This window comes from Boleophthalmus pectinirostris, unplaced genomic scaffold (genome assembly GCF_026225935.1).
Source record: "Boleophthalmus pectinirostris isolate CB_2022bp ecotype Guang Dong unplaced genomic scaffold, ASM2622593v1 HiC_scaffold_20, whole genome shotgun sequence".
In the NCBI taxonomy this organism is placed as follows: domain Eukaryota; kingdom Metazoa; phylum Chordata; class Actinopteri; order Gobiiformes; family Gobiidae; genus Boleophthalmus; species Boleophthalmus pectinirostris.
In genome coordinates this window covers 32,914,706-32,942,396 of record NW_026571153.1, presented here as the reverse complement: position 1 = coordinate 32,942,396, position 27,691 = coordinate 32,914,706, and the positions used below count along the sequence as shown (strand labels likewise).

General features: G+C 41.4%; 1 protein-coding gene across 1 annotated transcript in view; it reads left to right on the top strand.

Annotated features, from left to right (window-relative positions):
• si:dkey-183c6.8 (protein O-GlcNAcase) overlaps window positions 1-25,756 on the top strand; it is a 28,644-nt gene extending 2,888 nt beyond the window's left edge. The window contains exons 3-18 of the mRNA XM_055156252.1: window positions 5,008-5,105; window positions 5,771-5,901; window positions 8,737-8,908; window positions 9,507-9,605; window positions 10,288-10,557; window positions 11,371-11,454; window positions 12,247-12,532; window positions 15,470-15,650; window positions 17,692-17,866; window positions 19,261-19,317; window positions 21,629-21,714; window positions 22,303-22,404; window positions 23,118-23,206; window positions 24,025-24,214; window positions 25,133-25,292; window positions 25,620-25,756. Coding sequence (XP_055012227.1) covers window positions 5,008-5,105; window positions 5,771-5,901; window positions 8,737-8,908; window positions 9,507-9,605; window positions 10,288-10,557; window positions 11,371-11,454; window positions 12,247-12,532; window positions 15,470-15,650; window positions 17,692-17,866; window positions 19,261-19,317; window positions 21,629-21,714; window positions 22,303-22,404; window positions 23,118-23,206; window positions 24,025-24,214; window positions 25,133-25,292; window positions 25,620-25,756 — 2,317 coding nt within the window. The remainder of the gene's footprint in view (window positions 1-5,007; window positions 5,106-5,770; window positions 5,902-8,736; window positions 8,909-9,506; window positions 9,606-10,287; window positions 10,558-11,370; window positions 11,455-12,246; window positions 12,533-15,469; window positions 15,651-17,691; window positions 17,867-19,260; window positions 19,318-21,628; window positions 21,715-22,302; window positions 22,405-23,117; window positions 23,207-24,024; window positions 24,215-25,132; window positions 25,293-25,619) is intronic.
• Window positions 25,757-27,691: the final 1,935 nt, after the last annotated feature.

The window sequence follows — 27,691 nt, the reverse complement described above, 5'->3', positions numbered from 1 at the left end:
GGGTTCTGTTTGGATAGAGACATGAACGTCTGCCAGAAAAAAAACACACACTTCTGCTGCTACTGACGTTTTGGTCATCTCAGTTTATCGTTACATCACAGACACAAACATGATCCAAACTTTTTCTGCAGTTGTTCCGATGATAATGAAGCAGCAGCTGAAGAATTCTCTCATCACGCTTTACGTCTGTCAGCTGAGAAGGAAGAGTGGGGAAGGGAGTGTCGATGAAAACTGAGTCAATGACTGCTCTACCTCAGCCCACTCCCATCAATCCCGCTCGCAAATCCAAAGAGCAGTGGATAAAAGTCTGAACCCAGGACTGGTGGAGCCGGATTGTCCGGATCGCGTCAGAAGGGCGACCCAACGAGCATGCACTGAATGACCAGAATTATTTTTTAAAAAGAATAAACCTTTAGATGAGCAAGGAATAAATTAATTTACCTTTAAAATCAAAATAAACCACCCACTTACTCTGGAATTTAGTTCAATTCCAAATAATCATTTTCATTAGGAACTGAGTGTTTACATGGTCTATTTAAAGTGGAATACATTTTTATTTAGAATTAAATTACTTTTAATGCTCGCATGTAAAGGTGGCAATTGTGTTACAAAAAAGCTCAGATTAAAGTATAACAAAGCTTCAGACAATGAGCTTTACTCTCCCAGGGAATGTTGATGACATCAGCTGCAAAGTGTCAGTAAATATCACAGTCAAATCAAAATTGCTATTTGAGTTAGTACAATAATCAGTGGCTGTAATTATTTAGAGAATAGAATGTCCTCTGAGAAGACTACATTTTTGAAGGTTTTATATTGTAGAGCTTTGCAGACCTCTACAAACATGTTCTGAAATACATTGGATTCTTGTGTTAGTTCAGTTTATCATTTCAGTCTTCTCTGGGATTTGAAGACTTCTGGAGATTGTCTGAACTGAATCCTACTGTTTAAAGAATCTATATTATGCAAACACAACTCCAGGTCTGTTTCTGAGGAGGTAACAACATTATAACATGACTTAAAGCTCACAAGAGTTAATTTTCTGTAATATACTGTAGAACCTTTAAACATATCACGATCTAAGCCACACTCAGATAAAGTGTGATGTGTTGTGTGCTGGTGGAGGGAGGGGCACGTGGTGGGCTGCAGGGCACTGAGGCACTGAGGCGTACAGCGTGAGGCTCTGAGGACACACTTCTGTTACAGTGACAACACAAGCTGCTACAGAACGCATCATCTGGACCATCTCATGTCTGTTTACGGTGGTGATACTTTACAGCTGATGTCATCAACGTTTCCTGGGTGTATGGTGCTAACTGTAGGTACTGGTAATCTGAGTTTTAACACAATCTCATCAGAAAGAGCTGGTTTAGTTGGAGCAGCAGTTTTTCAGTTAGTCACTCTCACCTTTTTGTTGAAAATAAACCTCTTAAACAGGACCAAGAATGCTTGCACTGATCACAGTGGGTACAACCCTTATTCCAACGTACCACCGCAGTGACATTCCGTCATTCAGACACTTTTTGATGCCGCCATTCCGTCACCTTTTGTCACTATTCTGACAACTTACTCATAATTTGGTGCGTCACCGTTTTTGCCTTGTGTTTGGAGAATACCAGTGTTTTTCTAATCCTAATGTCTAACGAACAGGGATGAAAGTCGACTGGTGCACTCTGGTGCTATGTACGGTTATAAGATTTTCTCACGTTCGCCATGTATGCTCCACCTCTAAACCAGAACTAAAACCAGGTCTAAACCAGGAGTGCAGGGACGTTTGATCAAAAACTGAAATACTGGCACTTCAGCAATTAGACGTTAATGTCGGAGTGGCGGTATGTAACTGAACACAGACTTCTGAAAATGTGTTTTTTAAATCCATAAAAAAAAAAAAAAATCTTGTTTTTTTTAGATGGAACTCAGATGCAAATCAGATTGAACTGAAGGGCGTTTTTTTGTTGTTGTTTTTTTTTAGTTTTTTTTTACCATGGTAACTAAAAGCCTGTTTAACAACTAATAAAGGCCAAACTCAAGAATGATCCACTTTAAATAACTGTCAATCATCATATCGTTGGAGCACTTTCTTCCTATGACCTCTTGTATTTAGCTGAGACTTTATATTTTATCACTTTTCAATTTTTTTTTTATTTTGACTTGTACACATTTACATAATTATGTCTTATCACCAGTCTCTTGCTCTTTTTTGCCAGTTATTTAGAATTTATTATCACCATTTTTATTTTTTCTCTTTGTTCTTAGCATTACCATAATGGCAAAACTCCACTCTGGCCTCTGAAAGTTGTGAAAATCACTTACACCATCATAGCAGTGAATAATTAGGATGCTAAAGCTTACTAAAGTGTGGAATAAGTTCGGACCACTGCAAACTCCAAATGTTTAATGGTAAAAGTCGTGCGCAGCGTCGTGAATATTACCGCACTGTCTTTGTTTTTTCTTGAGAAACAGCGTAGGCTGCTGACTGTACACTGTGGGCATGCGCCGTGTTGTGTAAGTTTGGGTGGAGGTGTGTGTGTGTGTGTGTTGTGTGTGTGTGTGTGGGAGGAGCCTACACACCATCTGTCCAGGAAGAGCAGAGAGGAGAGAGAGCACTCCAACTGCCTACACACAGAGAGCCAGAGAGCCCATGTCCTGGTCCTCACGCCTACACCACTTGTGTTTCACTATCCACGAACAGAAGTCATCCAGAGCTACTCGTACCACTGTTTTCCATTAAAGCCGACCTGTGGATACTTTGCAGTGACATCGTGCTGGGGGTGTTCTGCATGTATATGGTGGAATGTTACAGTTACCATGTTGATCAGCTCAACTGTTGAAGTTCCAGCTAAATCCGCACTTTGTGGTCAGATTGTGGTAAAACAAAGCTCAGATTAAAGTCTAACTTGAGGAGGGTGACCAAATTTTCAAAACCAAAAACTGGATTGTGGTACTTGATAATAAAATTGTGAAACAAGTGCATAATTAAGGAAAATTGTTCTGCACTTGGCCCATTCATGACTAACAAGTGAGTCAGTATAGTCAAATTTTTTTGTGTTTTGATCATTTTTAAGCAGCTTTTCTGTATTTTACCTAATCAAATGACAGTTTATACCTCTCTTTACTGTTGGTAAGGATCAAATTAGTCAAAAATAGGGACACCAGGGCAGAGTCTTGCACCTGCCTGTACCTGCACAGTACAGCACCGCACCCGCCCCTTAACCCGTGATGATATCAAAGTTAAACCCGCACCTGCCCGGACCCGTTAACATTCCACCTGTTATCCACCCATATGTGGATATGTGATAAATCACAAATCAAGCATTCTAACTGAAACATCCATCAGACTATGAATGGAAAAGTTACAACTTCAAGAATTACAATCATGAAATGAAAATGAGTTACACTTTCTTCAGTACGAGTACAAATTCACAGACGTGACTTGACTGACATCACTTCACAGGCTTTATTTACTGAGCAGAAGAAACATTGATCAAGATGCCAGGACTAACCTAGGACTGATTCCAGGACTAAACCAGGACTGAACTAGGACTAAACCAGGACTGAACCAGGACTACCCGCCCGTAAAATTCCAGATTGGTAAAACCTGCCCGTTTCAGCAACTATTTGGCTGTACCCATCATGTACCCAACCCGGTGCAGGACTCTGCACCTGGGACATTTCTTGTATAAAACTAGGACAAATCACAATCAAATCTGTTGGGACAGGAGACACAGGGCTCAAAACTGGGACTGTCCCGGGTAAATAATCTGGTCACCTTAAACTTGAGGAACAGAGCTTCAGACCGAGCAGTGCCTACAGTTAGCTTCACATCCCTTTTCAGAGCTTTTAACCATGTTATAATTGTTTTTCTTCTCACTGACCCTCTGAAATTGTATTTGGAGTGTCTCGTGCATGTTTGAGTCATCTTTTTTCTCCTGTATATTGCTCCAATGAACTCCCGTTTTCACCTCCACTGGCACACACACACACACACACACTGTGACGTACACATTTCATTTTCCAATTTTATTTTCGTAATTGGTGATACACATAGGATTCGGCAGTTTTGTGTGGTCATTTCGGTAAAATGTTGGTGAAGTGTAGATACCCATGGGAGGTGCTGACTGCTGCATGGTTCTTTGTTGTGATGACGTCTAAATCGATGACAGCTTCAGTGAGCACCGCAGTTTTACAACCTGGAAGTTACATAATGATTCACAGGCATCATAGATTAGAACTACACAAGCAGAACACGTGTGCTTTGAAACATACTGAAGTTAAGAAACGGTTTGCCATGGTCCATAGTTCTATCTCACTTACCTTATGCATTCAGAGCATCCTAATGATTCACTTAAAAGCACTTTTCACAATAAAGTCAGAGTGGAGCTCACAGTGTATTTCCTAATTCTGGGACTTTTCATTCGATGCAGACAGAACACAGCAGACTTATTTTAACCTCAAGGGTTGCTTATACAATATACATGCAGTGGGGCAAGACCAGACCAAACCTGACCAGATTTTCAAAATACAAAACTGGGACACTCCTGGGATAGGGCGAGTTGTTGGTATAAAAACAATTGTGAAAAGAGCGCGCAACATTGTCCATTCTCGTCTCACTTGTGGGTAAATATATAACCTGATGCTGTTTTTTTTTGTAGATTATTTTGGCCTTGTGGTCATTTTCAAGCACAGTCTTATGTATTTTAGCTGAAGAAATGGTAATACTAGGATATTTCTTTATTTATTTAGTACTATTGTCAGGTATCAGATTAGTCAAATATAGGGACATCTGGGACATTTCTTGTTTAAAACTAGAACAAATCACTGGTTTTGGATAAATCTGCTTGGACAGAGGACACAGGGCTCAAAACTGGGACTGTCCCAGGTAAAAAGGGGCGTCTGGTCATGCTACGCAATACACATTTTGCTCAAATATATGAAAATAAAAAATATGGTACTAACCCTTAAAATAAAAAAAGTATTGTCCATAAAAATGTCCCTTGTGTGTGGTGTCAGGATGCAGCAGTGGGGGTTGAACACGTATCTGTATGGACCTAAAGACGACCTCAAACACAGACTGCTCTGGAGAGAAGTCTACTCTTCAGACGAAGAAGGTACACATCCTGTCCTCTGTGTCTCAGCAATGTCTCTGTCCCTCTGTGTCCATCTCTGCCCTTCCTTTGTCTCTGTCTCTCTTTCATCTCTTTTTCTCTGTTCTTCTTGTGTTTCTGTCCCTCCTGACCTGTGTCTCTGTCCATGTCTGATCTGTCCCCCTGTCCCTCTCTGACCAATCCCTCTCTGATTTGTCTCTCTCTGTCCTTCCTCATGAGTCTCAGTCCCTCTGTCCATCTCTGACCGGTTTCTTTATGACCTGTCCTTCTTGTGTCTCTGTCCTTCCTGTCATTCTCTCTGTCCCCCAGTCCCTCTTAGACCTGGCTCATTTGGATCTGTCCCCCTGTCCTTCTCTGACATGTTCCTCTCTGTCTTTCTCCAACCTGTCACTCCTGTGTCCCTGACCCTCTCTGACCTGTCTCTCTGTGCCCTTGTCCCTTTGACCTGTCTCTCTTGGACCTGCTCCTCTCCCCCTCTGATCTGTCATCCTGTCCCTCTCTGACCAGTCCCTCTCTGACCTGTCCCTCTTTGTCTCTCCGTCCCTCTCTGTCCTGTCCCTCCTGTGTCCCTGTCCCTTCCTGACCTGTCCCTTTCCCCCCCTCTTACCTGTGTCTCTTTGTCCATCCAACTCTCTCTGACCCTGTCCCCCCCGTCCCTCTGTCCACAGCCCAGTTGAGGACGCTGATCGTGGAGGCAGAGCGCAGAGGCCTGACGTTCGTGTACGCCCTGTCTCCGGGACAGGACATTGTTTTCTCATCGGCCTGTGACCTGTCCCTACTCCAGAGGAAGCTGCGACAGGTGCGCCCCTGTCTTATACCTGCTGAGTGTCCTTTTAGTATTAAAGGGCTTCTGTTAAACACGCTGACATTTTGAGCTTTTAACCATATCATTTTTTTCTAACCTCATCAGAAAAGTCCTTGTAGTTTCCGATTCTGCAGGCTCGACTTTTAAAGCTTTTAACCACATTATAGTTTTTCCCCTGACCATTTCTCCTCTGAAGTCATATTTCGAGTGATTCATGCATGTTTGAGCAATCTTTATATTAGATGTTTTCAAAAAGTCATTGCTCTTATCTACCTCAGTTTTCACCAGCACTGGCCTCTGTGATGTACGCAGGTCCTCTGCAATTTTCAAAGGGACAGACTTTGGCTACGTTCAGACTGAAGCCTGAAGTGACCCAAATCCAATTTTTTTGCCCCTATGTGACCTGTATCTGTTCTTTTCATCTTTCTTCAAATGTGACCCAGACTACTTGGATATGTGCTCCTAAAACTGATACATATTCGATCTTTTGACATGCGACTTCAGTCCGAATGGTCTGGTCACATTCATCCCACAAACACTTGTTGTGAACCAATACAGCTCAACGCCGACGCGTTTGCTCACCGAAATAGGCAGCCGATGACGTATTTCCTCCTGCGAGAGTGGTACAAGTAGGCGCTCACAAATGTACACAAACGTTCTTGTTTTCATACGAAGATTGTGTATGAACTCCACATGTCAGTGAAGCAGCAAAGCACACAACAATCCCACCACTCTTGATTGCGACTCTGCACCCACACGTTCCTTTCTACAGACGTGACTGCCACTGCCCCACAAAACGCCATGGCCAAAACGCTCATCCTTCTCCTTCTCAATCTCCTCCTTAAATCAAATAAGCTGTACATTTTCTGGCTCTGGTACGACAGCCGCTTTGAAATCTTCAGGTGCTCAAAGCTTGCGTCCATATTTAGGCGACTTCTGTAAACACTGAGCATGCTCGCTGAGTGTGACGTCGTCGTGTCCTCCAGTGCACATGCAGGACACTTTTGGGGCATTTAACGTTCACACTGGGGATCACATACAAGTCACATTTAATAGGAAATGTGAACAACCTCACAAAAAAATTGGATTTCACATAAAAATCTGAACTGAGTCTAAAAGCTACGTTCAGACTGCAGGGCTTAATGCTTAGCTAGTTGTTTCTTTTATGAAGGCATTTTAGAATAATCATGATTGTAAATCGAAATGATAACCCACGGGTATCAGAGATTAAAACTATAAACTATAACTAGATAATGATTTGCAGTGGTCCAAAATGTCTTTCACTTTCAGAGTGTCCTCATTATTCAATGAAGTTTATAAGAGCAGAGTTTTGCAGTCACGGTAATGCTAAGAACAACTAGTATGCTAACACAAACTTCCTGATTCTTGAACAATAACAAGCTTTATAACTGGATACAGAAGGTACACGGCAGACTTATTTAGATGTTTCCTCTGCCTGCGTCTGTTTGCATCACACAAGTCACTGTCCATCTTGTTTTCTGTATTTATAGTCCAGACTGATCATTAGTGAGCTCAAAATGACTGACTAACGATGGAAGGATTCTCTCTGGATCATTGTGTGTTGTCAGCTGCTGTCATGAACATTCCCTGTGGGTGTGATGCTAACTCAAGGCACTACTGTCACCTCTTTAGAAGTCCTGTTTAAAGTGTTCAGTTAACCTAGTCACTCTCACCATTCCACCATAGAGATACATGTAGAACTTGTTTCCCAAAGACTGGGTCACGACCCTCAGGTGGGTTGCAAGAGATTATTTTTTTGGGTCACCTTGTCTGCATGTAGGTCTGCAATATACACTTCTGACACATGAGAGAGCTAGTGACTCCTATCTGCCTGTCCTGAACGAGTGTTCCTGCAGCTAAAGTTGAGAAATGCTTGCTCAGTTGTCCAAAAAGAAGGGTGATAAATCAGATAAGGTCACTTCAGGATACTTATGAATACCTTTTATTGCTGGTTCAATTACTGAGTAATACTAATTGTTCAGAGAGACACGATCACTCAGTCGACAATAAAATATCCTCATTAATGTTCAATAATGGTCAAATCCACCTTTATTTTGTGATTTATGAATAATGTCTATTGACTTGGGTCGCGAAAGTTTGTGACTTTTAAAATATAGGTCTCCAGAAAAAAAAGTTTGGGAAAAAATGATGTAGAACACCCCAACTGATCACTGCAAAGTATCGATAAAGGAAATGACAGGGCCATGGGCTACAAAGAATAAAAAAACCCAAGTGTATCAAACAATAATGGAACTGCAGGATTACACTGAGAAGAACATAAAATGTGACCACAATACAAAGAGGATCGTGAAATGGCTGCACATCTCCTCTATAACTACAGCTGCACAAGCTGACTCTTCCCTGCTGCGCTCAGCAGATGCCTAATTACAGTTGTGATGGAGAAAAAACATGAACAAAAACCAAAACACTGCTTTAGATTAAAAACAGTCATGCTGATGGCTGAGGCTGCTGCCCCCCGCGACCCGGCCCCGGATAAGCGGACGAAAATGGATGGATGGATGGATGCTGATCTTAAATGAAGACTTTTATTTCACACAATTGTAGTCTCTGAACGAGCTTTTCTCACCATAGCTCTTTGTGGAGATGCTACTGTAGTGTTTTTGTCCTGTTTGACTCACCGTAGCTCTGTTTAGTTGTTACAGTAGTGTTTTTGTCCTGTTTGACTCACCGTAGCTCTGTTTAGTTGTTACAGTAGTGTTTTTGTCCTGTTTGACTCACCGTAGCTCTGTTTAGTTGTTACAGTAGTGTTTTTGTCCTGTTTGTCTCTGTAACTCTGTGTTGACGCAGGTGTCAGAGCTGGGCTGCCGTGCCTTCGCCCTCCTTTTTGACGACATTGACCACTCCATGTGCCAGGCGGACAGTCAGGTGTTCTCCTCGTTCGCCCACGCTCAGGTCTCTGTCACCAACCAGATGTACCAGGCCCTGGGGGAGCCTCCAGTCTTCCTCTTCTGCCCCACAGGTACCACTGATCAAAAGCCTAACTGTGTGGGCTTTTACACTTCTTCTAACTTCAGCTGGTCATTATTACAGGTTTTAGACTAAGTAGGAACACAAAAGTGGGGAAACAAATAATTATATTTCTGCTGACAAAGAATCAAAGTTCACATTTCACATTTGAACCTGTCCTGGAGTATTAACATTCCTCCATAAAAAGACAAAATAAGACACTGTATTACATAAAGGTGGAACGTCTGTGTTCACAGCCACCCCCTCTTGGCTCCATGGAGACAATCTAATATCTCTTGATAATAACTACACCTGAATTAGCTTTAATACAACACAAACAAAGGGCCCATTCATAATAAACACATAGTTTATAAAGAATGTTTCAGGAGTCTGGGTGTTAATAATGAAGTGGTCACTAAGCCTGAATCATTCTTAATAAATGATTTGTTCATTATGACGGTGTTCAGATTTCAACAGCAGCCTACACATATTTAGAGTACAACCTGCATGTACCTGCATAGTACTGTGTTTTCTATTTGAACCCTGATAGAACCAGTGTACAAAGTAGTTGTGTGCAGAGAGACAGTGTCTGTGTGCTGTGCTCTGTGCAGAATACTGTGGCTCCCTGTGCTCTCCCAGTGTGTCCAAGTCTCCATACCTCCAGACTGTGGGAGAGGAGCTGCTGCCCAGCATCTCCGTCATCTGGACAGGTCACTCACTCACATACTCACACCACTGGTATTTACAGTTAGTTGAGTAAAAAAAATAAAAATAAAATTTCTTCAGAATAGTTTGAGGCCAAATAATGGTAGTCCTTCTTCAGCAATACAATGTAACAGTACTTTTACTTGAGTAAAAGTTGTGCTTCCTCTTCCCACTGTGAGTGACTCCAAAGTGACAAAAGCTTTACGTGACAATATGAAATGATTTGAATATTTTTGCTTCTTGCCCCGCTCCTTCAGATATGATCGAGTTTGTCTCATTTTTGTTTCTACCTTTTGAAAATTTAAGATTTCTGCATTTGTCCAATGACACTAATTTCATATTGTAAATCAAATGTTATGTCTGGATAATTACTATTACTCTTATACAGTAGTTACAGTAGTACCAAATACTTTTGTACTTTTACTTGAATGATTCCCTGGACTACTTTGCACTTCCACTTGTATAATATTAATTTCTCTACACTACAGTAGTAAACTTGTACACTTGTGTTTGTGGCTTGTTCTTAGGGTGATTTGATTAGAATAGACTTTACTATCTTTTGCAGTTTTTTTTGCACCATAACACTTTATTTAGCACTCTCGGAACTGCTAAACTAAAACATAAACTTACAAATAAAACATTCTGGATGGTCTTATGGCAAATATAACACATCTGTTTTTACTGCAGGCAGTAAAGTCATCTCCAGGAAGCTGACGGTGGACTGTCTGTCTGAGGTGGAGGCCGTCCTACAGCGCCCCCCTCTGGTCTGGGACAACCTCCATGCCAACGACTACGACTCCAGGAGACTGTTCCTGGGACCTTTTAAAGGCCGTGATCCAGAGCTCCGCGGCCACCTGAGGGGCCTGCTCCTTAATCCCAACTGCGAGTTTGAAGCCAACTACATCCCTCTGCACACACTGGGCAGCTGGTACAGAGCCGGATGCCCCGACGCCAAAGGTCAGCTCAGTTACACATGTCAGAATGCAAGAACTAACACAACTAACACAGTTAGTGATAACTGCTACAGTCATATCCTGAACCACAACAAACATACAGAAGTCAAAGGACTCTTTCATACATGTTCAAACTGGATGATCTGAATTAAATGTACTGTGTGTAGTCTGCACTCTGGTGGTTTAAATTAGGTTCTACAATCACAACTGAACCAGTGTCACCAGAGTCTTCATTAGCAGATAGACACATCCAAGTTTGTCTCATTCTCAGTGTATGGACAGAACATGGCACACGTGAACGCTCAGAACCTCCAGAATTCCCTCACTGAGCTGCAGAGGCTGCACTAGCACTGATTCAGGACTGGTGCAGGTGCTGGTGTTTAGTGACCATTCAGATCTGAGAGAGACATTTTAGGTTTAAACAAACTGAATTTCAGCATTGAAACTGGCAACCCAAATATGAGACTCATGTGAGGCTCATTCTGCTTTCTGATGGATAATTGTCTTGAACCAAAACAATCAAGTTATCAATCTTGTCCAGTGTTTTTGTAATTATGAATAAATCAGCATTGCAATTGTAAAAGCTGTATTAGATTTGACCATGTTTATGAAATAATACATTACATTAATACATTATGTTCCCTCCCTTTCAGGCAGACTTGAATTGAAATCAGTTAACACCTTTTCCAAAGTACTTTTTTTAAAACAAACATGATCTTTGTAGCTGTTTTTGTTATGTTCCAGCTCTCTCTCACACACATACACGTACATAAGAGTCTCATTCTGGTCTCTGTGTCTGTCTCTCGGTGTGTTGCAGAGGAGTGGGAGTACTGCCCTGAGCGCGCCCTCACCTCAGCTCTGCAGGGCTGGATGGAGGAGCTCAACCGTCCCCTCCACACAGGTCAGACCCACAGCCCGTCCCCTCCGCACAGGTCAGACCCACAGCCTAGGGTGACCAAATGTCCGTTTTTCCCCGAACATGTCCATTTTTCATGTCCTGTCCTGGCTGTCCGTTTTTGGTTTTTTTTGGTAAGTGATGCAGATGTTCAGGTTTTCATTAGCGTTCATTGGGCCATTAAAATGAGCGTCTCTTGTAGTTCTCTGTGCACTCAGAAGGAGCGAGCAGACTCAGACAGCAAATGCACATTTGACTTTGACTTGCACAAGAAATTCCCCGCTTTCTGTCCTGGTCGGGACAAGTAGGCCATGTGCACAGAGTGTGCAAAGCAGGCACATATGTTTCAGTGTCCAGTGGGGGTGCTAGGGACCTCAGAGCTCTCCAGGACACCAAAAAACATTAAAAAGCCCCCCCCCCCACACAAATCTGCAAATCTGCAACCCCCCTCCAGTTTAGACCTGATTTTAGTCCTGATTTTAGTCCTGGTTTAGTCCTGGTTTTAGTTCTGCTTATAGTCCTGGTTTATACCTAGATTTAGTCCTGGTTTAGACCTGGTTTAGTCCTGGTTTTAGTCCTGGTTTAGTCCTGATTTAGTCCTGGTTTTAGTCCTGATTTTAGTCCTGGTTTAGACCTAAACTGTTTAGTTTAGTCTTCCTGGTTTGTGACAGAAGCGAGAATAGAGCCCATAGTAAGACTAAAGGGGAGATAAATGATAATGTTGATAATGATATCACTAAGTTCACTCCTGTGTTTGTGTGTGTGTGTGTGTGTGTGTGTGTGTGTGTGTGTGTGCAGGTCGTCAGGGCAGGCACGCAGAGTCGCGCTCTTCCTCCGGTTCCGCGGCGCACCACCAACACGGCCCAGACAGAAGCCAGTGCTCCGGCCTCAGAGGCACCATACCCCTGCCCGTGTTCCCCCTGGACCCCAGCTCTCCCCCCAGCTCACCCACACAGGCCCGCAGGGAGGCCAGCAGGGAGTCCAGCAGAGACGCTGGAGACGTGAGTCAGAAGAGGAGAGGCAGACAGAGCAGTCCAGGGAGCAGGTCTGAAGCTGGAGGAGGACCAAAAGCCCACAGCCAAAGGTGGGTAGGAAAAAGTTACATTTACATTTACATTGCAATTTTATTCCTTTGTTTGACAGGGAAAAAGTTAAGGACAAGATATCGTGCCTTTAGGGATGTAACAATAACTGAAATATCGTGATATTGTATTGTCAAAGGTCTCAGAATAATATTGTGGGTCATTACAATATATCGGATTACAAGTCTCTTTGCTTTACAGTGGTCCTTCGTTTATCGGGGGTTACGTTCTAAAAATAACCCGCGATAGGTGAAATCCGCGAAGTAGTCAACTTTATATTTTACAGTTAGATCTGTTTTAAGGCTGTAAAACCCCTCACCACACACTTTATACACTTTTCTCAGACAGAACAAGTGCAACCCTTTTTACATCCTTCTTAAAACTTATTACTGCTGTCGTCCTTTTGTTATTTCCTCCTTCTTTATGTAACAAACCAAAGATTCATTTATCCCGTATTGGAGCCCTACAGAGCAGAGTCCTACAGTACAGGGCCGCACCTGCCCAGTAACCTGAGATTATATCAGACATTTGCGCTGCCTACGCCACCGACTGAACCGAGACTAACCCTGGACTAACCCGGGACTAACCTGTAACTGATTCCAGGACTGAACTAGGACTATAACAGGACTATGACCATAACCAGGGCTAAACCAGAACTGAAACAGGACTCACTGTCAGGACAGGCTTAGAGGTGACTGCAGGAGAAAGGACCCGCGCAGAGTTCCACATCTCACAGAGGTAAAGGCGGCAATTGCCAGATCGTGCTTTGCGGACAAACTGTTCAGCGTTCTCTCTCTTAAATCCAAGATTAATCCTGGTTTAGACCTGGTCCTGACCCACAAGTGTGTAATTACTACCTGCCCTTAATACACAATACGCGTACAAAATTACAAAAAAAAAATCTGCGAAACAGTGAGACCGCGAAAGGTGAACCGCGATATAACGAGAGACAGCTGTAATTCATAGTTATGGTGATTTTAATGTGTCTTTGTGATTGTAATGTGTTTTTTATTCTGTAAGGCACTTTGAATTATTTTGTGTACGAAAATCAAATCAATTGTGCTGTACAAATAAACTTGCCTTGCTTTGCCATGATGCAGCAATGGAAGAAACTACATAGACCATGATCCTTTGGTGTTGTCAGTGCAGACTACATGACAAGACATAACTGTTACTGAGCACTTTTAAATCTTAATTCTTCATATTATAACAGTACCAAAGACTTTTCCTAGGCTTTTAAAAGTAAAAAGTAGCATATTCACAATTTTGTAAGCCTCTACAAAATATTGCCATAAAAATCGAAACATAAGATGCATATTGTGAAAATATCGTATCGAGAGGTTTTGATATCGTTACGTGCCATAAGATTTCACGAGATTAAATTGCAACAAGATTGTACACACATGAAGAAAATTATCTTGATTATTTCCCTGTTTTCCATTTGCACAGAAAAAATGTTAGAAGCCATAAACCTACGATAACAGTTACTGTGAAGCACTGTAAAGCACTTAGGTTGTCCTGAAATTATTATTACAGATATTAAATAATAGTTGTTTTTAAAATGTGAGGCCAAAAGTGTAAGATGAGCCACACTATAGGCGCTATTCACGCTTATGTCACCAGGAGCACGTTTAGAAAGACACGATTGCAACTTCCAGTGTAGTTACTGACAACAGGCTTGCCTAAAATGGATCTATTAAAACCGACTGTGATAAAGCCCACTGAAGTAAATGTGATCAGCAGTAAAATGAAGACTCCATACGTATGTGCTGTTTGTAATCATCTTGAATTTGGCGCCTCATCTCCTCTAATCACATGTATCCAGTCCACTCAGAGTTGTGTATCAGTGGGGAAATGGTGAAAACTGATGTATGGTTGTATTTGTTGATTAGCTGAACATAACGGAACTCTACAATGACATGGAAATGGGCCTGTGAAGCTGTAATCGCATCTTTCCAAATGTCTTCCTGGTTTGTGATGTAAGCGTGAATAAAGCCTTTTCATTTATTATGTGTTTTATGTTGTGTCTTGGGAATTGTCTCTCATTCATAGTAATAAAACGGATTTGACTTTAAGTGTAAACTAAACACTAAATCAACTTTTTAAATACTAAACTGTGTATATGGTGTTTTAATAATAACATTTTTGGCAGCTTTAGTGCACACTAGGTCAATTTGCAGTTCCCTAATCAAAAACAGTGTGCTGCCCCCAGTGATCACTGTATTTCAAGTACTATGTGACATCACACGGGACTGCCCTGTTACAGACAGATGATTCTTATTACAAACCCTGCCCCTCCTCCCCCCTCACTCTTCCCTTTAGTCCTCCAGACCTGCCCCCTGCTCCCCACTCACTCTTCCCTTTAGTCCTCCAGACCTGCCCCCTGCTCCCTACTCACTCTTCCCTTTAGTCCTCCAAACCCTCCCACCTCCTCCTCCCTCGCTCTCCTCTTTAGTCCTCCAGACCCGCCCCCTCCTCCTCCCTCGCTCTCCCCTTTAGTCCTCCAAACCTCGCCACCTTCTCCTCCCTCATTCTGTCCTTTAGGCCTCCAGACGCCGCCCCTCATCCCCCCCTCTCTCTCCCCTTTAGTCCTTCAGACCTGTCCCCTCCTCCTCCCTTGCTCTCACTTTTAGTCCTTCAGACCCACCTACCCCCCCCACTCACTCTCCCCTTTAGGCCTCCAGACTCTGCCCCCTCCTCCTCTGTCACTCTCCCCTTTAGGCCTCTAGACCCCGCCCCTCCTCCCCCCTCACTCTCCCTCCTCCTCCCTCACTCTCCCCTTTAGTCCTCCAGGTAGTGCCCAGTTTAGCTGCTCTATTTAAATGTGATCTTGGGCAAAGTTCAGGGGTTTAATCTCACTTTAATTACAAAATTACTACAGCACTTTTAAAGTTGAGCAGAAAAGCTGACCTTCCCTTCCCCCTTTCTTGCACCCACAGACGGACTTCCTCTGGGGGCAAAGGATGTCTGACCGAGTCCCAGGTGCGCTTATTGGTGGGTCTGCACTACCTTCCCCACGAGCACGGCCCTGCTGCCCAGAAGCTCCTGCAGGACCTCACCTGGCTCAAGGCCAACTGCCACACAGTCAGCGCCAACGGCAAGAAGAGCGCCCCCCAGAAGGTCAGAGGGCACCTTCATGTCTATCACACAAATCTGATGTACGATGTATATCACTGAAGAAGATATAGGTGATAAGCCATAATGTTGAAACAAATTTATGCCACTGACACAATAACTCTAAAGTAATGTTTAAAATATGTTCTAAATATACAGAATGATGTTTGTTTTAACTTTCCTCAGTTCAAATTTCTAAATTGTAGATGTATGACCAAAAAAATGATATAAGTTCCTCACTAGTACAAAGAAAAAGTATGCACGATAAATATTGAGCCCTACTCTGGGATCCAAAACATGCACTTCAATACTTTATTAAAATGAGTCTGGTCACCGGTGAATCTCCCAGTTTTCAGATGGGTGTGATTGACAGGGACATGCATGGTCAGTCCGTATCAAATAAATATGGTTCCCTATGAGCAAAAAGAGAGGGCAACAATATCACCAGACTGAAAAACATGGAGGATTTCTGCAGAATCAATGAGTGAAGCACTAAATTAAACTAAAATCTGATTGGACGGTCATGTTTGGGCAAACTTAAATGCTCACATTTTTCCAGAGCGCTTTTACACCTTCAAGGCTCAAAGCACTTTCCAACAAGGAACCACTCACCCATTCACACACACATTCAACCCCACAGCCTGTACGCAGACACTGGAGGCCAGGTGGGTTAAGTGTCTTGCCCAAGAACACAACACTGGAAAAAAACATAATCTAGGTAAATTAGAATGACTGAAATTAAGAACATTTTACTTTATTTGAGTAGATTCAACATGACAAGTAAAAAGTACTTGTCAAGTGAAATTTACTCAAATTATGATAAAACTTTCTTAATTCAAGTCAACTGAACTTGTCTAGATTTAGAGTTTTGTAATGAACAACAGTCATCAGTGAGAGCTGGAATCGCACTGCCACACTTCAAAAAAGCTTGACCAAAATGTAAGATATAAACACTTAAATCTATCAGACATATCTATCCACCTCTAGATTAGAATGAAGCAGTCTCAGAGCTAGTAAATAGATACTAAATCTGAAAAAAAAAAAAATCATCTGATATAAATTTTAAAATCTTGGCCAGATCAGAGAAATTTGCAGTGGATATGACCGCTCAACTAATGATATTTATGAGGAGAGCATGATTCTAACTGCCAACCTTCAGATTGTTGGACAAATGCTCTACCAACTGAGCTACTGCTGCCTTAATTCCCATTCATTTCTGCTGCCTGAGATCTGAGAAAAAATAAAAGTAAATACAAATTTCAGGACAAAGCATGTTCTAGAGTCTGTGTGTAGTTTAGATAACAATTATTTGATTACTTATAGGTTCTACGTGTAAGTTTTTGGTTGTTAGTCCGTCACACTGCAGAAAACACAATCTAGTTAAAATGACTTGAATTAAGAAAGTTTTATCATGATTTGAGTAAATTTCACTTGACAAGTAAAATTATTTGCCAGTGGAACAAGACTTTTTGTACTTAAAATATGAACATACCACTTGTTACACTTAAAATGAGAAAAACTAAATTTTTTTGCACGTAAAATAAGAAACAAAATTGAATGTTGCTTGAATTAAGAAAAACATACTTAATCCATTGGTAGATAATTTTACTTGACAAGTTGAATCTGCTCAAATAAAGTCAGATATTCTTAACATAAGCCATTTTAACTTACCTAGATATAGTTTTTTTTTCCCAGTGCACCTGCTTGTTTCTGACTGATATGTCATTGCTCCACTTGGATTGTTTCACAGTGTGACATTAAACAGCTATATCTTACATGTATTCAATTGCAGGTGGTTTTATAGCTTAAAAATACTTAGAAAAACAGACATTCTGACTGAGTGGGGTCGCCTCTCCACAGATCTTACCTGTAACTTGGTCTCATTTGATCTACATGAAGATAGAAAGCCGTAACACCATACTGTGAAACATTTCAGACAAAGCGATAACATCTCCACAGAAAACAGGTTTCGATGGTCCCTCCACCAGAAAAGCTGGGTTATAATGGATGAAGTTGTCCCGGCCTGACTCGTGCTGTTGTCCTTCAGATGGAGGAGTGGCGTGGTCGGGCCTGCAGGTTCCTGTCCCTGTGTGAGGACATCGCTGATCTCCATTGCAGCGTGGTGGGAGGGGCTAACCGTGCCGTGCTCTACGACCTGTACCCCTACGTGTGGGACCTCCGCAACACGGCTCTAGTGGCCAAGGCCTTCATCTGCTGGCTGGGTGAGGAGCACAGGCGCAGTACAGTTCTTTAAAGAGCATGTATTATGTCCATTTTGTTTCCTTTTCAAAAACATACCTAGAGTTGTGTTTTATTTCATTCACGCATTGTTGACGGCACAAAGTGGAACAAAGCATTTTGAGCTTTGGAGATATAGACAGACTAATAAATAATAAACCAAGATTACTCTAATGTGTGTGAATGAAACAAAACTCAACTCCAGGTCTGTTTTTGGTGAAGCAACAACTGTAAACACAAGGGCAGGGGCAACACACTTACATGGGCATCTCTCAAAATGCACTTTCCCGTCTGTAGTTAGTCCAGAACTCTGTGGCACGACTTTTAACAGGAACCAAAAAAACTAGAACGTATTACACCAATCCTTGCATCTTTGCACTGGCTTCCTGTTCGATTTAGATTGATTTTAAGATTTTATGGCTTATTTTTAAAGCTTTGAATGGACTGGCCCCACAGTATGTCTCGGACCTCATCCAGATATACACCAGGTCCGAGGGCTAGCTCCAGCTCGTGGTGTCTAAGACGAGACTTAAAGGGACAGTTCGGAATTTTTGACATAGGGCCTCATTTCCTAGTGTCGTCGATGTAAGTGTCTGTGTCGATAGAACAATTTTAGAAGGAAAACCAACCTTGCATTTGAAGGATTTATGTCTGATCAGCAGCAGCGAGTTTTACTTCCTTATAGAAAGCTTGGCAGAGGCGGACTGATATATGAGAAAATAGTCCCTCAACATGCGACGATTCATGCGACATGCATGCAAGGTTACTTTAATTTCAAACATTATTCTGTCAACACAGATATTCACATCAACAGTGTGGTGTAATAATACACGTCTTCAACATTCTGGCTCACTAGGAAATGAGGTCCTATGTTCAAAATTGTGTCCCTTTTTTTATTTATTTAATTTTATTTATTATTAATTTGTAAAAAAAAATAATTTTTAGCTTTACGCATTTTAACACTTTTTATTTATTGTTTTTATTTATGATTTACTGTCTTTTATTGTATTATTTTTTTTCTGTACAGCAATTTGAATCTTTATAAAATGTTCTACGTAAATAAAGTTGATTAGATTGGATATATAACTCTATGGGAGACACTGTTTTTGAAAGAAATTTCCAAACTTATGATCCAGAAATGTTTCTCCTTCTCATTATTTGTTTGCAATCAGCTCCGCAAACTTGCCATATTGATCTTCTAGCTTAAAGTCCTTTCACTTGAAACACTCTTTGGGGTTGTTACTGGTACCACTTTCTGAAGCTTAGTTTAAACTGTAGGGATTCTTCAGTGTTGTGATGTCACATGACTCAGCCTTTTGTGCGTACATTTCCTGCATGAGCTGATACTGATAGTGAAACTGTGGCCTGTGTGTTTCAGATGGGCGTGTGATGAGTGACAGCTCGGCCCTGGGCTCCTGGAGGAACTGCTTCCACTGTGAGGAGCTAGTGCCACAAACACACACATACATACACTGCATCCTGTGTCACAAATACACTTACAACGTACATTTTAAATCCAGATTTAGATTAACACACAACACTTCCAGGAACTTTTACGTTTGAGCAAAAACTCAACTGCTAAACTAATACAGGAATGTCAGAACAGGGTAATAGGTCAGGTTTTATAAGTCAGGGCTTGGAAGAAAGACCACTGGGAATATCAGGTGCAAGAATAAAAATCTTTTTAAAAATGTATCGTTTAATGTGATGATACAGTATTGATATTGAGAACTGCTGTATCGATATATAGCCAAGAGTATTTTTTTGTATATTTTACTAAATTATTTTGTCACAGCGCTATAGTTTTGTGGTTTATTCAGTGGAAGGAAACTTGTTTATGTGACGCATTTGACATTTTCACAGTTTTGATGATTAAAATCGATGTGTTTCATATGAACTTTGCACAAGAAGTGGTTTAACAAAGCCTTTTAGTATCACAGCCATGATTTAAGTCATTATATCTTATCGAACCATATTGAAACGATTTGTACTGTATTTTCCAGGCTATTAGGCGCTCTGGATTATAAGACGCACTGTCATTAAATGGTCTATTTTCGAACTTTTTTTACAAATAAACTGCACCGGACTTTAAACGAAACACAACAGTTAGAGGTCAGTGGGACTTTGTTTGGCGCGTTCACGGTCACTCTGGGCTTTGTTCAGTTGTGGCGTGTAGGGAGGGTGCTGTCTGGGACCAACGGATTGTCGGCGTGTTCACAGTGACTCAGTCGTTCATTTGTGTCTAGAAGTGGCACATTGCACTCGCTTTTTCGCTTTTTTTCATTTCTCTGTTCCATTCCTCGTCCTCGAGTGATGAGTATGGCTGCAGGTGCATTTCGCTGCGTGGTCGCTGTTTGCTCCGTGTGTGTTTGCGTGCGCTGTGGGTGGTGCGGCTTTGTAGTTTACTAAGTCGTGCTGGGACACCTGAGTGGATTTGTGTATAGGGCGCTCTGGATTTTGGGGCGTGCAGCCGTTTTTTGATAGGGTTAGAGGCTTACGAGCTCCCCTAATAGCCAGGAAAATACAGTAATATGCTGCATCAAACCAAAAGCTCACTGTATCGAGATATGTATCTATCATGGCCTATGTATCGACATATATATATATTGGCAACTTCTTAATGATACCCAGTCCTAGTCCTTAAGCAAGACACTTCACCCACATTGCAGTGTTGGTGGTGGTCAGAGGAGCGATGGTTCAGATCGGAAGCCTTACCAGGAGTGAATGAATACAGCACCAAACTGTAGAGCAGCTTTGGGCGTCTGTAAAAGCGCTGTATAAGACTAATGCATTATACACGATGACAGTAAGTAGATTTGTTAATTGCGTAGATTTAAATTTTTCACAGATCATCTTGTCCTATTTATAAACATGTAAAAACTGCAAAATGAATGACAACGTGAATATGGGCTCTGAGCAGTTAGGTAATCTGTGAAAACATCTGTGCGTTAAATATGTATGCTTCATGAAATGTTAATGAGCCACATGTCCAGAGCCGAGCACAACACAACACAAGTCATACACACGCGTCACGTTTTCATGAGCGCTTTAACTCTGAGTAAAAATAACTGAATGCTGAATAAAAATGAATTCCACTTTAAAAAGACCATGTAAACACTTAATTACTAATGAAAATAGTTATTCAGAAATAAACTTAATTCCGAAGTATTTGGATGTTTTATTCTGATTGTAAAGCCAAATGAATTTATTCCTCAAACATTTATCCTTCTTAAAAATATTTCCGGTCGTTCAGCGCATGCTTGTTGGGGTGTGGGCTGAGGTAGAGCAGACGTTGGCTCAGTTTGTCTTCTTCCTCCCTTCTCCTACACTCTTCCTTTCTCCTCCTCAGCTGACAGACGTAAAGCGTGATGAGGGAATTCATCATCATTGGAACAACTGTTTGTGTCCGTGGCGTTACGACAAACCGAGATGACAAAAAAGCCGGTAGCAGCTGAAGTGTGTGTTTTCTTCCGGTCGATGTAAACATGTTTATGCACCCCCTGTCCAATCAGAACCCTTCCCCACCCCCAGACGTTGAGCCGAATTACATAAAGGCGATTTGATGTGTTTTCCATGTAAACCTCAATTTGGAATTATTATTTCCATGTGAACTCGAAGGAGAATATTTCATTTAATTCAAAGCAATTCAGAATTCAGAATGAAAAAACATCATGTAAACGTGACCAGTGTCAGGTCTGCTCCCATCTCTATCTGATTGACTCTGAGTGTGTGATGTCACTGTGCAGGGTGTGGCCAGAGCACAGGCGGAGACCAGACGGGGGTGGAGTCTGAGCCGTGGGTCTTCAAAGGGGGCGTGTCCGGAGAGGTGCAGGTGGGTGGAGTTTATCATTTTGAGGAGGAGGGGCTAGTTTAAATTAAGAAAATCATTTTGTCTACTCAATCTCTCTATATACATTATTTTATTACATCAGGTTATGATGATGAAGTAACATTTTTATTTTAGTATGTACTCAACTATATATTTTGGATATCTTTAATTGATTAAAAGCCCACTGTGTAGTTTTTTTAGCTAAACGCATACTTTTTTTCCCTAATGTTTTCTAATATTTCCATGTAAATGTTGTTCCTTTGGCTATAATATTCCACTGTATGGCATAAAACTTATCTATCTCCATGGAGAATATTCTGAAGTCTGGTTTTAACTTCTGTTTTCATGGAGTCAAAACTTGAAAGTGTATTGTGGCTATGCTGTTTTCAGCCTTAATAAAGAATATACAAGTTAAAATGATAATGTTCAAATATTTATATCAAATAAGAATGATCCAGGCTTAGTAACTACTTCTTTAATGGCTTTGGGTTAGGAATTAGGGGTATGGTATTAATTAAAGCGGAGTTCTTATACACAACCATTTTCTACCATGTTCTAATGCTGTTCCATCATCATGTGTGTGTGTTGCAGATGCTTCTCCCAGTAGGTGGCAGCACTGAGCTCTTCACACACCCTCCTCTGTTCCCCACCTCTCGCTTGTACAACATCAGGCCCTACCACAGCAAAGACAAGGTGATGCTTGTAATGTGTGTGCTATAATACACACATTAGCAAATTCTGGGGCCTGTGATAAATATGAGCGTTCATAGTCCGGTTTAGGAGTTTGCTTTTCAAGAGAGTGACTAACTGATAGTGCTGTAGTCAAAACCGCACTTATCGAGACCAAGACCTGTCCGAGACCAGGAGAAGACCAAGACCTCTGAGGGTCAAGACCAACACAAGACCGAGACTTTTAAAGGTCAAGACCGGGACAAGACTGAGACCATGGCCCATCGAGACCAAATCGAGACCATCTTTGTCATTTTCTACATTTACATATTTGTATTTTACAGTTATTTTACATATGTATCAATGTTTTTATAAATCTATCTCCATTTGATCTCATTAATGTTCATTTAAGTCTAAAATAAGACAGGCCGAGTCCAAGCACCTTCAAGACCAAAACAAGAATGAGTTCAAACGCGGACGAGCCCGAGACAAGAGCAAGACCATAAAAAAATGCGGTCTCGAGTCTGGTCTTGAGATCAAGACACTGCAACCTGAAAAACTGCACTGGAATTATCCTGCTTTGCTGTACTGTCATTATGTCAGTGATATAAAATATGTTTACAGTATTTCTCTGTGTCCATATATCATGCTTCACACTGTGTCACTGTGACAGTCCTACACGTGTACTAAAGGTCACACACAGAGTGCATATAAATACACTTATGTTTGATTGACAGGTGGAGTTGTACCGAATGGTGCGGCAGCTTCACCTGCGCACCCAGGCCAGTCAGGAGTCCAGCGCTCACCCGGACCTCATCGGAGACAGGTGCGGCACCTTCCCTGCAAAGACATATTCAAATCTAAATGAGCATACTTATTAGCATCAGCGCTGCAGTGGTAAACTGACAGATTTTAAGCTGAGAAAAAGTTTATGATGTGAAAAGAGTCAAAAACTGTCACAAAATTGGACCTTTGTGAAACTTGTAGGACCCTCTCTGATCCTGTCAGTTTGATTCTTAAACATAAAAAAGCAAAACATGGTTGATTCCTTAATATATTTTGTATACTTCTGACTGGGTTTGGTGGATAGTAATTGTGGTAAATATTTGTCATAGTTTTACATGAATTAAGTGCCAGTTTGGGAAAAAAAGTGGAGAAGCAAAGTACAAAACTACAGGAAGCAGTACTGAGTTAAAACAGAATCCCTCTGTGTATATGTCTTTAACACGGAATCTATCCAAAATGAGGGGCCATTTATGCCCACTGAAGGCCTTTTTCTGACACTTTAAACCTTTATTTAACTAAATAAAGGTGTTTCATTCATTTTATTTGTCCAGTTATAACTATTGTGTCATTTAGATAAATTTTGGCCCTTGCTAGATAACATACCTCTACATAAGTCATATATGACACCCATGTTCAAAGAGGAAGCACAATTATGAACTTCTCCAAAATGACAAAATAAGAACAGATCCAATCATGTTTTAAAGAAATGAGTCATCTAATCTGTCATATGTCACAAATCTCATTTTGTATTTATTTTCAGTCTTTGACATTCCAAAACATAAATCATTTCTTAATGCCATATCAGACGTTCCAAGCCAGACCCAGCTAACTTTGTTGTCGTCTGTCCCGTGAGGGCAGGTGTCTGGGAGCGTGCCTGGCTCTGTGCCCTGAGTACAGCTTCATCCTGGAGGACGAGCTGGGCGTGTGTGGCTGCGTGCTGGGCGTCCTGGATGTGCGCTCCTTCTCTAAGAGGTGTCAGGCCAGCTGGTATCCTGCCATGAGGGACAAGTACCCCCCCAGAGCAGGCTGCCAACTCGCCAACGCACAGGTGGGTCTGATGGAGGAGAGCTCAGCCAGAATGATAATAAATATTTTGCAGTGACACACATTGGATGCATTCTATCTGTCTCGATGGTGGAATGTTCAGCAGTTGCCATGGAGACACAATGCCCACATTAGGAAGCACAGTCAAAAAGTTTTAAGATCATCTGAAAACACATTTAGGAGTTAGATTTTCAATAAAAAGGTGAGAGTGACTCACAACCATGCACAAGAATTCCAATGTGTATGAACTGTTGTGTGTGCACAAATGCTAAATACATTTTTTACGCCACTTTAAAGACAAATTTATGGTCGTGCTTCACATCGTCCCCTCCGCAGAGTGTCTGTGTTGACCGATGTGCATCTCCAAAATTTTGCAACAGTGCGTTGAACCTCTGCAGAAAACAAGGGAAAGCGATGCAGACGATAAGGGCTGTGATTGGTCCTCATTTTCTCTACAGGAAGGCCTCCTAGCCTGCTAGTGTTTTAGCTGTGAATTACTTTGCGGCTCATAGACCTCGATGCAGATCCATAAATCAAAAACGAGGGTGACAAGGCAACAGCGGCATTGTGCGCTGAGTCGATGTAGAACTATAAAACGGCCTTAGTGGTCATGAACAGTCACTATGGTAACGGTCACTATGGTAACGGCCACTATGGTAACGGCCACTATGGTAACGGTACTATGGTAACGGTCACTATGGTACCACGCTCACAATTGTAATGGTAACGTCACTGCTGTAACGGTCACTATGAAAATGGTTGTAGCGGTTACGGTCAATGTGGTAACACTCACAACAGTAACATCTAAGCTTATAACTCAGACTGAGATAAGAATACATTCAAAACATTTTCATTCATGTATTCATTTTTGGTTTTGTGTACAATCTCTTCCAAATATAACTAAGCACCCGCGTGTGTGCAGGACCTGGTGGAGCGCATGCAGGAGGACCAGGGGGAGTACCCGGACTCACTGCTCTACCACTTTCCCTCTCAGCTTCGCCTGGATGCCCTCCCGGAGCTGGTGGACGTGAGCGTGAGCCGCACCCTGCTCACCGCGTTGCTCACTGCCCTCAAAGCAAACGGTCAGCATTCAACTTTGTACAGTGTTTGTAAAAGATGGCAATTATGATTAGGTTTGCGTTTTATATTTTCATATAACAAAGCAATCACTATAGTAATTATTGATACTTTGCAGTGACATCACGCTGGGGGTGTTCTACGTGTATTTCTGTGGTGGAATGTTCAGTCATTACCATGGACACACAATGCACACATTAGCAAACACTGACAAATAAGGTTTAAGGCAGCTCTTTCTGGTCAGATTGTGTTGAAATAAACCTCAGATTAAAGTCTAACATCCCTCTGATAGAGCAGTGCTTACTGTTAGCATTTGTGTTTGTTTGGCCCAGGTTCACAGGGTGTGTTCTGTGAGGTCCAGCCCACTGACCGCCAACGTCTGGAGTTTCTCACCAAACTGGGCTTCCTGGAGATCCTGAGGGGAGAGGCCCGGAGCAGAGAGGGCGTGGTCATGGGGCGTCTGCTCTAAGCCACGCCCACCACACACACACACACACACAACACTGCACACAGGAGTACACACCTCTAATCTAAAAACAAGTGTGGACATGAACAAAGGCCATTCTAACATTTTATTACATAGAAAGGCTCATTTAGATAATAGATCAGATTAATACATAGTAAGTAGCGATAGAACAATCACTAGTGAAATGTATTCACTCTAAAAATATAATATAATGTTGTATAAAGAGCAGTGTGATTGGTCGAACCGGTATCCACACTTCAAACTCTTGACCAGAAAGCTGCAAATTTATTCAAAAAACACTGTATACACAGTTTAGTAAAGAAAAAAAATGGATTTTCCTCCTGACTTACAACTAGAAATGTATACAGCGACTCCTGCGCTGGTGTGGACAGGCTGGACAGAGGGGTAGTGGACACAGTTAAACCTCAGTAGTGCTGTGATTCATTATGGCCTATTCATTACTCTATATATACTCCATAGTCACGCTTACAAACCAGGAAGACATTTGGAAACATGCGATGACATCTTCTGGTGGGCTCTGTTCGCAGTAGTAAATCTGACAAAATCTAGCAAAAATGAGAAAATGTCCCAGGTTTCTTCATTTCCATGTCATTGTAGTGTTCCGTTATGTTCGCTCATATCATTTCCCCACTGACACACAACTCCGAGTGCACTGGGTACATGTGATTAGAAGAGATGAGGCACCAAATTCCAGATGATTCCAAACAGCACATATGTAAACCTGAATAAGTTACCAAACTCAAAATAATTGAGGGAATCGATTGAATCAATTATTTTAAGTTGATGAACTTAAAAGTTACAGTCTTCCAGAACTTAAAAGGTTGGATGGCTTGCTACTTGTACTTTATGGTGACAGCTGAATTAAAAGTAATTTAGCTCAACTCAAATATTTGCAGTTAGATTTTTCAAACCACTGGAATAATCACATTTTCAGTTTTGCATGTAGTTTATGATTTTGTACACACATTGTACACAGAATCCAGTACAGAATCTGTATCTACTCACATTATATTATACATATCTTATACTAGAAATACATGATATTATACATATAGACACATTATATGTTCGATTATACACGCCCTAGGAAGGGGATTTAAACCTGAGTTCTCCTTGTGAAAGTCAGGGGATTTACTAGTCTAATCAATATTATATAATATGTATATAGTTTAATAATACATACATACTTACATACATACAATACATATTATAGTATACACATAGTACATTATACACACATTACATGTTATTTTTTAATTACTTAATGCTATTAAGTTGTGTTAAAGATGATTGATGTGGCTGTGGAAGAAGGAAACAGAGCTGCTGCATGTAACTCGGCATCAGTGAGTTGATGGTGAGATTTTGGCGACTGCAGTCGAACTGACTCAATGCAAAAAGACGACAAAAGCTTTTAGAGGCGATAAAAGAAGACGGCCCCATTTCAAAAAAAAACTGAAAATGTGGACACCTGTGGCTTTTCAGGTGTGGCCTATATAGGTACAATTTAAAAAAAAATGTTAAAATGTTGTTGATGCGGCTTATAATCATGTCTGGAAATTATGGTAATTAAGTTAGCTAATTAGCTAATTAGCTAATAAGCTATTTCCAAAACTTTTGAGTATACACAACTTAATCTGTTTAATTACTTTGAACGTTCAGGTTTACAGTGTACATATGCAGTCTTCATTTTACCGCTGATCACATTTACCTCAATGGGCTTTATCACAGTCGGTCAGCGAGCCCAGTGTCGGGAACTACACCAGAAGTTGTCATCGTATGCTTCCAAATCTTCCTGGTTTGTGATGTAGATGTGAATAGAGCCTATAGACCCAGGCCCTTTGGGTGTTACACAGGTCTAGAAAGTCAAACCCAATGGCGTGACGTAGGCCTGTGCCACGAGCCACTTCTGGCTCACAT